Below are 9,847 nucleotides of genomic sequence, written 5' to 3'. Positions count from 1 at the left end.
CCCTGTGCTCCCCACAAAACCTGCAGCCAGTTCTGGTCTCTCTGCTGAAGGACTTAATGCAGTAGTTTGCAGACGGTGCTCTGCATTTAGTCACTGCACCCTCCTGCCAAAAAGAACCTGTCCTGCGGGTAAACATTACTGAAATAGGAAAAACGTGGAGCAGTTTCTTAAATGTAATTGCCAGGGAGAGACATGGCACTGTTGTTAGAGCAGCACACTCGTGGAGCATTTTCTCTCCAGGCTGCTGGGTTTACTGAGCCTGGGCAAGCGGGCAGCAGGAGAGGAGAAGGTTCTGCAGTCTTTACAGGTGCTCACACATAGAGTAGTTCATAAAACAGGAAATTAACTTGGCAATGCCATTGCACATCACAGAATCATCTGACTAGCTCACAATTGGAGTTTTCTTTAGAGGATAAGAATTGATTAAGCTGTGCAGAAGTGAACTCGCCAGGGTTTAAGCTCAGTGTAAAACTGGGGAACTGGCAGAGCTGCTCTGGGTGCTGAAGATGGTGGGTAGGAGCAAACAGGCCACTTTACAGCACCATCCATTGTAAGTGATCATTACAGTGTCACAGAGCTGCCTTTTTGCTGTTTGTAACAGTAAATATGGAGTTTTTCTTACAGAAATGTTTATTCTCTGTTTTTTCAGGACACAGGGATTCCAAAACCTTCTCATGGGAGAAGTACTTGGAAGAAACTAATTCCCAAGCAGCTCCTGCAAGAGCCTTTAAACTGGTAAGTGAATGTCTTTGATTGCTCTTGCTCAGGTGCTGTTATCCACCCTTTTTTGTTAGAGGCTTTATTTGAGCATAGTTCACCTTGTCTGTGCGAGGAAGGTGAAACTGTGGTTTACTTTGAGTTTAAGATCATCTCAATGCGACTAAAACAAAAACACACAGCAAAATACAAGATTTTTTGGTTTTTAATACTATGGAAGGCTGGCTTGGAAAGGATTTTTGACTAAGTATCTTCAGTGGCTCCATTAGCAGATTTAAGGGCAGAGCCTTCAGTCCACAGTGGCTTCCAGAGGTATGTAGGAAGTGCCTGATAGAGGGCACAGAGAGGAGAAAGAATGCGGTTATCTGGTGTCTACTCTATATGAAGTTTTAAAAACCTTTCTAAAATTCACCTTGCAGTTGTGCAAATCTGTACTTCCCTGGCTGGTGAGGCTGGAATTAAGGTAGAGAAGTTCATATCAAGGATTTACATGTGCTGATGTGGATAGTGTCCTTCTGGGGAGGAGCCAGCTGTGCCCTCCACAGAAATAAATGTATTAACAGATGAAAGAGCATCTCTGCCAAACCCCTAAGACCATCTTGCAGACTCAGTGTAAGGGTGCTTCTCTCCACCTTGAGACAATGAGCTTTTGTTTCTTTCTTTGCAGTTCAATGTGTTTATCTGGAGTCTCACTGTGAGCAGAAACAAACCAAAAGCCTCTAAAATGACTGTACTTTTAATTTGATTTTTCCTGTTCCATGCTGCTGACTCACCTTGCTAAACTTTGCAATATGTTTAAAAACTCTTCTTTGCCATCGGGACACTTGTCTTGGTTCCTTTTTCTGAAGTGGGAATTGCAGGTTAATACCTGCTGCCCTCCTGTGTATTTTTGTGGAAAGGTCTTTGGGACTGAGGAGGAAAAGCAATCAGGGAGGCCTCAGATAAGAGAGGCAAAAATTCAGCCAGACAGGTTTGATAATTGCCATATTTCAGCAGGTGTCCACATGAGGTTGGTGCAGGGTGCAGAGTGGTGTCAGGGAGGTGGAAGAAGTTTTTGCCTCTTCAGAGAACAGTAGGGCTTTAACTGGAGTTATCTGCAGCACATCCAAAACATCCCTGAGATTGAGGTTTCCCATGGCTGGGAAGCACCTTGGAGCCAGGGGCAGGATGAGGAGTGGAGCCTGTGAGTGGGACACAGTTGTTGCCCCCAAGGATGGACTAAGCTTTTTTTGAAATCCCAATACAGCTGGAAAATGTGAACTTAAAACTCCCATCACAAGTCCTCTGTAAGATCTGCCATTGTGGCTTCTCCCCTCAGATTTTCAGGGTCTGAAGTGTGGTGAGAGGTATCACCTGAACATAAGAGGCTTTGCTCAGGACAGGGAGCCTGTTCAGTACCAAGAACTCCCTTCTTTGGATTCTTCCAAAGTGAAGTGTCTTCTGAAGTGGGATGCAGCTGCCTTGTCTGCCTTCTTTTCTGTTTTCCAGACATTTCTGCAGCCACTGTTCTGCTCCTTCAGGTATCAGGCTTTGGGGAAGAGTAGAAAGACCAGTTCTGGCCCTCATGAAACTCCAGAGTGCAAATTAGCATCTAAAACTGTGTTTCAAAAATGAGACAAAAAAGAAAAGGTATTTGATATATCAGCAGTTAGTAGGAGTCTTTCAAGATCAAACCTCGTTATTTTTTTCTGTCTTGGTTGGATTGAAGTGCAAATAAATGGCAAAGCTATTGATTTTTTAAAAATAATTATTATTATTCCAGCTAGCAATTACAGGAAATCAGTACATAAAAATGCGGGTTGAGAGCCAGAACAGGCATTTCTCACTGAATTAGCTTTTAACAATTTTAAAGAGCTGTCTTACGTAGTCTGGAGACATGGGTCATCAGCACAAATAGCAGGTCTTTGGTCTGGATTTCTGCACTCTCCACCCAAAAACTCAGGAGACAGCTCCAATGTAAGCATTGTTATTTCAGCCCATCCTCTTGGGCTGGCAATTTCAAAACATTCATAAGCTATTGCCAAAAGGGCAGCAACCCTTCAGCAAGGCTTAAGCAAAGAGCCTGGCTCCTCTTCTGGGCAGGATTTGGACCTTGAGCGCTCAGCTTCTTCTTCAGGGAGGACAGACAAGGTTGGCTGGTTCAATAAGATGCTCTTGAAAATAAAAGCAGTTTAGATTGTCTGTTTGGTGGTGTGTCCAGTGTCTGATAGATGTCTGTGTCCTGGTGAAATGACCAAGGAGGAACTTCAGGTGTGGAGTTAAACCCCTTAGCTCAGGAGTGCATCTCCTTCCTGCCCCCAGCCACTGATAACAAGGGTAAGGAAGACTGGGAGGGAAGAGTGATTTTAATAATTTCATTAACTTGGTCATGTTCAAATAGACAATTTATCATTTCTTGCTAAAACCCTCACCTCTGTGTGCAGAAGTGAAGAGAGACATGTTTTGAATGAGCATCCATAACCTCCTGCTAAGGAGGTCAGAGGAGAAATTTGCAGTCCGATTAATGGAAAAATTGGTAAAAGCTGTCTGTTGCTTAGAGGTTACATAGGGTGCTGCAAAGGGCACACATCAGGTCAAAGGACATTCTGGAGTTTTCCCAAAGTCTTCAGGGTTTGAGGAAAAGGGTGAGTGAACGTTTGCAGAGGAGGCTCCAGGGCCAGAGCTGCTGTGAGCCCCAGCACAGCAGCTCCCAGCAGTTGTTCATGAGCAGCACAGGTGTTGTCATAAGGAGTAATCTGTGTAATGAGGATAACTGATAGCCAGGAGCTGTAGCTGATGCCAGGGAGGATGTAGGGTAGTGAAGAGAGGCTTCACCCAATGGTGTATTCAGATGTGAAGAGTGGAGAACTGGCCACTGTCCTGGCTGGTGTGACATCACAGAATAGTCAGGTTGGAAGAGAGGCTGGAGATCATCCATTCCAATCCCCTGCCAAAGCAGAGTCACCTGGAGCAGGTGACACAGGTGGGTTTGGAATTTTGCATCCAGGTGGGTTTGGAATGTCACCAGAGAGGGAGACTCCACACCCTCCCTGGCCAACTGTTCCAGTGCTCTGCTAGCCTCCAGGAAAAGTTCTTCCTCATGTTGAGGTTCTAGTGGTTTATTTCAGGGCCATTGCTCCTTTTCCTGTCACTGGGCCCTGCTGGAGAGTTTGGCACCATCCTCTGACACTTGCCCTGGAGATATTCATATGGACTGCTGAGATATCTCCCTTCTCAGTCTCCTCTTCTAGAGAAGACCATGTCCCTGCTGTGTGGGAGGTGTGCTCTCAGCCTGGGGAGGCCGAGTCAGTGGAGCCTCTTGTGGTGGTCCCTGGCCTTTTGTCTGTGAGGGAAGAGTCTCTTGTTCTGGCTAGGACAGCTCCTCTGTGCTGAGCCACCTCAGGCTGCCTCTCCAGCAGTTTGGGGCTGCTGACAAACACTCAGCTAAGTCCTCTTGGAAACTCTGATTTTAGCCTCTGAACAGTCTGCCATGTGAGATAACCCAAAGCTCCAAAGGCAGCTAGAGGTGGATGGAAACCGGAGCATATTTCATTCAGAGCAGGTGCCAGCTCGGAACTCCAAGGCTTTTGAGCATTCTGCTTACAATCCTCTCTTGCAGCGTCCTCCTCACGGATTCCAGGTTAATACGAAGTTAGAGGCTGTGGACAGACGAAATCCCATCTTGATAAGAGTGGCAACAATCATTGACAAAGACAGCCATCGTGTTAAGGTATGACCTTGCTCCCAAGTGCAGAGCCTGTGCTGAGAACCCTGGGATGGGCACCACAGGGAAAACAACACTTGGGAACAAGGAGCAGCAAACAACAGCCTGGCAGCTGCTGTGGCCTCTGGGCCTGCCCAGCTGGAATTGGTTCCTGTTGCTTTGTTTTGCTGAAATCTGATGGAATTGGCCTGGTGTTAGCTACTGTTCTAACGTAACTGTTTTGAACTAATACTTGACAGTGTGATGTCCCATCTCTTGGCATGTTCCCTGTGATCTGTGTGACTGATGGCAGCAGGAGTGTTCTGCTGGGGAAGCTGCCTGACTGCGGTTTTTTCCTACCAGGAAAGGGAAACCCAAAGCAATTTAAACCCTGCTACATGTGGGAAGCAGCATCATTCTCCAGTACAAATTTGTCACATAAATGCATTTTAACCTAGTCTTTTCATGCAAATATGTTGCCCAAATAATCTGTTGTGCTTTGGCTTCTGAGAAACTAAGTATGAGCCAGGTAAAGTGGAGGCTGCACTGATGGAGACTCCATGGCCACAGATCTCCTTCCTAAAGGATGATTACATGGGCAGGAGTGGAGTTCACTCCCCATTATCTGGCTGGTTTTGAGTCTCATTGCTGTGAACAAAAGCCAAGCTTTGCCAGTCCATAGTGTCAAGATACTCAATTCATACATTGAAACCTTCCTGCATGAACAACCCAGTAGCCTTTAAACTCCAGTGATCCTCAGTCTCTGTTAACCTGACCTGGATCTGAGCTACTGGCAGTCTCTTCATCCAGCAGAAAATTGCAGCTTGTTCACTGCAAAACTCACCAAATTTGTTGGCTTTTATGGTATTTGGGGATCCACAGAAAACAAAACAAATAAGCGTTTGTGTTTGCATAGCTTTGGACTTTGCATGTTAGAGCGTCCCACGGGCTGTGGGGTGACAGACTGTATCACCAGAACCTGGTTATTCTGTGAAACACAGATGCAGGAAAACAAAGAGTTAGACTGAGCACAGAGATGATTGCGCCTTACTGAAAAATTGATCTGAAAGATTGAATGAATCAGCCCCAAGCTGAGCAAGGTGAAACAAAGGGGGAAGTTAACATAAGAGCTGAGTCATGCCCTGAACTGTGTCTTTCCCTGAGACTTCTGCCTCTTTCAGATACATTTTGATGGCTGGGACCATCACTACGATTTCTGGGTGGATGCAGACAGCCCTGACATCCATCCTGTAGGCTGGTGTGACAAAACTGGACACGCTCTGCAAGTTCCTCTAGGTAAATACAGCACACGCTTTTGTTATGCTGGATAATTTCCTAAGTGCAGTCTGCTCCTCATGTGCAAATCTGTTTATCTTCCTTTTTTTACTGCTGTCAGGTGCTGAAGATCCAGAGGGAGCTGTGGGACAGGCGTGTCCTACTCCAGGCTGCCAGGGCATCGGGCACGTCCGGGGCCCCCGCTACGGAACACATTACACGTATGTGGATGAGTGTTGTTAATGACAATAACAGCAGCTACAACCACAACAACAATAATAATTGTAATGATGCAGCATCAAGCAACTGCACTGCACTGAAATGATCTCAGGGTAGTTATTCTGGAGATAGCTATAACTGCAATCACAGCTCCCTCTTGTGTGTAAGCAGGCTGTTTGGTCATAAATTTTGTTTCTACCACTATAATCATGATAGCTGCAGTGCAAACAGATTCATTCACTCCAGATTCTACATTCCAGCAGTACTGAAGGAGTTATATTTGTGAAATAATATACCCAAGAACAACATGCAAGGAGACAGTTAAAGAGGAGAGGGCATGGGAAGGATGATAAAGTATAAGTGAGGAGAGGTTGCTTATGTTTTGTGCTCTGCCTTTTGATTTCTTGTCTGCTCTTGGAAGAGGAAGCTTTTTCTCAAGTAAATTATTTTAAGAGCAAGAAAACAATCTCAGGTGGAAGGTCAGAAGACCTGGTAGTTTATAATACAGCAAAGGGCTTTGAATTTTTCAGACTGAAAGTTGCAGAACTCCATTGATTCATGAAATGTTGTTCTGATAAGCAAGTTACAGAGGATGAATTCTTGTCCTCTGTGGTGGCTCTTTAACAACACGACTTTGGATTTTAATTCTGCCATATGGTCCCCTGCTTTCTCACACCTAGAGCTGGGTAACAGCATCTCCTGTGATGGCCTCCTTTTTTCTGGGTTTGTGATGGATTTCTCTTCCTGACGTAGGGAAGACTGTATGACTGTAAAGCTTTCATTGTCCTCTCTCTTTTTTATTTCTCCATCACAGCTTAGTTGGCTGCCCATACTCTGATGTGAACCTCAGCAGAGAAAACCTCTTACAGGACCGGCTGAGTGGGGAGAGACCTTCCTCTGGGAACATGATGCAGAAAGCCAGGAGGCTGGAGACCCCTGGCCCATTGCTGGGAGCAGGGGAGTCTTCTCAGGGCAACTCTTCACAATCCAGGTGAGCTGGATTTTACTCTTGGCCACGTACTGGGGAGCAAAACCATTTACAAGGATGAAAACCACTGGAATTGGCAGTGACACAGCGGAGCATTGAGTTCATCTGTCTGTAATATTGACGTGTGCCCCAGTCACTCTTAACACAGAGCAGTGCACTTCTATACCCTCATATGCCTTAATAAGTTTCTTGATTCTTTAATCCTGGTGCTCTGGTCACATTCCAACAAAGGAAATTGCATTCTGTCTCCATAACTTTTTTCTTGCTGTTTCAATTTAAAATATATTCTTTTCCTTTGTTTCCTGTCCTAAAACTGTCAAGCCAAGATTATTTTGCACTATTAAACTGTAACTGTGATCCACTCTGGGTCGGCTGAGCACTGTATGTATCACTTAGCAGCAGACAAGCTGAGCACTCTCAGATACTTTGTTTTCTCACAAGAAAATCTTGCAGCTGAGCAGCATTGAAGGAAACTGTGCCGTGGTTCTTGGAGTGCAGGAGTCAGTTAAACCTGTCATGGGACACACCAGGATATGAAGGATTTTTTAAGATAATTTTTAGTCTTCACAACCCCAGTCTCACTAGGGCAAACTCCAGCAATACTTTAATTTTTTAAAATTAAAATGTTGTATGTGAAGGCTTATCTATATTTTAAAGTTCATCTATTGGTTTAGATTTATAACATTTTCAAGATCTATTTGTCCATAAAAAAGGAATGAATGAATGAATGCTTCTTTCTCCTCCCTAGCCTTCATGGCCAAATTGCTTCCTCCCATGCTACAACTGTGCAGGCATCTTCATTCCCTAATTTCCACACCAAAATTGGTTGCATTTCAATAGCACTCTTACCATAAAGCTCTTGGGAGATTTTGAATTCTCACAGAATAAATGGCATTTTAGAATTGTAATATATTTCTTTTCTTCTAAGTATTTCATTTTCTGATAGTGGGATGTCTGAATTCAGCCTGTAAGTCTGGTATCATCCTGCTGCTTGCCCTCCTTTGGCCAACTCTGTAGCTCAGTTTATGCATCAAACTTAGTAATGGAAACTCTTAAATGTTATCCAGAGGTATCAAGAAATGCTAAATCTCTTGCTTTCACCATAACACAGTGGTTTTCTGTAGCTGCTAGGATCAGAGCCTGAGTCCACAGAGGCTGATTTATTTCCCTTAAACTCTCTCAATCCTTGCAGAAGAGGAATAAAACACTTTTTACTCATGGAGGGAAGAGGAAAGTTCTGCCACAAGATGGTGCTTGTTGCTCTCACTTGCTAGGAGCAGCCAGCTTTGCTCTCCTGTGGGAAAAGGGAACAGAGAGAATGTCAGCTCAGCTATTGTCATTTATCTGTCTTTCCAGAAAATCTGCACCAGACAGTGAAAAGTGGTGTCAAAGCAGCATCCACACTCCATCAGAGCAATCAGAAGACAGTCGGGAGAGAGGCTGGGGAGAGGAGGATTCCTCTGCAGCCATCAAAGCCACACCAAAAACGTAAACAAGACTTTTGTGATGAATTTTCATGCATTTACTATAGTGTTTCTTGATGCTGCTGCTGTATCTGAAATAAAGATGTAAATAGCAAACAGCCCAATTTGATTGAAGTTTTGCAGCAGAGCGTTTTAGAATGATATGGTAAATCTCCTCCCTTCCTCCTGTTATTTTGGGCCCTCTATTTCCTGCAGTAAACTCAGATCTGAGTTCTGGCCATGAATTTATTACAACAGCCCTTACCTCAGAGAGATGTCAGGGATGAAGCTGTTGCTTATTTTAAGAGGAAAAAGTTTTTAGTTTCTATAAATCTCATTTATCTTTGCAGGGAGAAGAAATTACATTCATTTCTGTATCTTCTGAAATGTTTTGTAATTGTTGCTTTCAGGCTCGGGTGCTCACATACCTACATCAAGTTTCAGCTGGTGAAACAGGAAAGCAATGGGAAAGGTTGGTTAAGTTTTGTTCCTTCTTTCTGTGTGTGTGCCTATCTCTGCAATATCCCCACAGTCACAAGGAGCATTCAGAATTCACAGATTTTTTTTGTCTTTGATTCCACAGTCAAGAGAAAGCACATGCTGGAGATGATGGCAATTCGTTTAAAATGAGGAGAAAGGGTAAAATTACTTAGAAGTGAAAGATTCAGTACTTTGTAGAGTGGAGCCTTGTATTTATTAACTGAGAAGACAAGTTTGCACTGGTCTTTGTGCCACTGCAAACTCCTCTGTAGTGACAAGGGCTTCCCAAACAGTCTGTGACCTTTGTCAGGCTGTGACAGAGCCAGCACAGGGCTCAAGGGAGACTTGCTCAAAACTTAGCAGATAGTTTAAGTTCCATCAACCCCTTTTTTTAGATCCTCATGGGTATTCAGAAACATATTCTGAATCATTGGAGGACTTTTTAAAGGTTCTCTTAAGGATTAAAAAGAAAATGAAAAGCTAAATGGAAAAACAGTGGTGTTTTTTTCCTGGTATGTGACAGGTTAAGTTATCAGAGCAGCTTTCTGCTATCACTTTAGCAAACCATATGCTTAACTTTCAGATTTACTATAAAAAGCCATTTCAGAGAACGGAGCTGACCAGGCTTTTAGGAGGATTTAAGATGGTAATAAGTCTCCAATCAAAAATAGCTAAGCAGGCACAAACTGGGACAGGTGCCTGGATGTTGTGGTTTTTTTTTTTTTTTAATACTAATTTTTACCTAGTGCCGAGTTCTGCAGTCAGAGCTGAGGGATCTGCTCACTCCAAGCTGCAGTTGCAGCTGGCAGGGAAAGCTGCCCACTCTCCCTTCACATTCCCCTTCCATGGAGTGATGGAAATCAGGGGAGGGAAATGCAATCATCCACTGACCTGTAATTTCACAATTACCCAGAGCTTTCCTCTCAGCTGTATTTAAACTATGAGATCACTTCTTCTTTGTCAGAGGGAAAGTCACTTGTCCGGGTCATGGTTTGGGGGCTTAGTCCAAAGATTTGTGCTTAG

General features: G+C 44.0%; 1 protein-coding gene across 4 annotated transcripts in view; it reads left to right on the top strand.

Annotated features, from left to right (window-relative positions):
* Positions 1-9,847, top strand: part of LOC102037791 (lethal(3)malignant brain tumor-like protein 3) — a 32,415-nt gene that overhangs the window by 9,116 nt on the left and 13,452 nt on the right. For all 4 annotated transcript variants that reach the window (XM_031061853.1, XM_031061854.1, XM_031061852.1 and 1 more), the window contains 7 exons: positions 650-735; positions 4,316-4,426; positions 5,581-5,695; positions 5,796-5,895; positions 6,708-6,884; positions 8,238-8,369; positions 8,755-8,816. In XM_031061853.1, coding sequence (XP_030917713.1) covers positions 650-735; positions 4,316-4,426; positions 5,581-5,695; positions 5,796-5,895; positions 6,708-6,884; positions 8,238-8,369; positions 8,755-8,816 — 783 coding nt within the window. The remainder of the gene's footprint in view (positions 1-649; positions 736-4,315; positions 4,427-5,580; positions 5,696-5,795; positions 5,896-6,707; positions 6,885-8,237; positions 8,370-8,754; positions 8,817-9,847) is intronic.

This window comes from Geospiza fortis, unplaced genomic scaffold (assembly GCF_000277835.1).
Source record: "Geospiza fortis unplaced genomic scaffold, GeoFor_1.0 scaffold32, whole genome shotgun sequence".
Taxonomy (NCBI): Eukaryota; Metazoa; Chordata; class Aves; order Passeriformes; family Thraupidae; genus Geospiza; species Geospiza fortis.
This window is presented reverse-complemented; position numbering and strand designations above follow the sequence as displayed.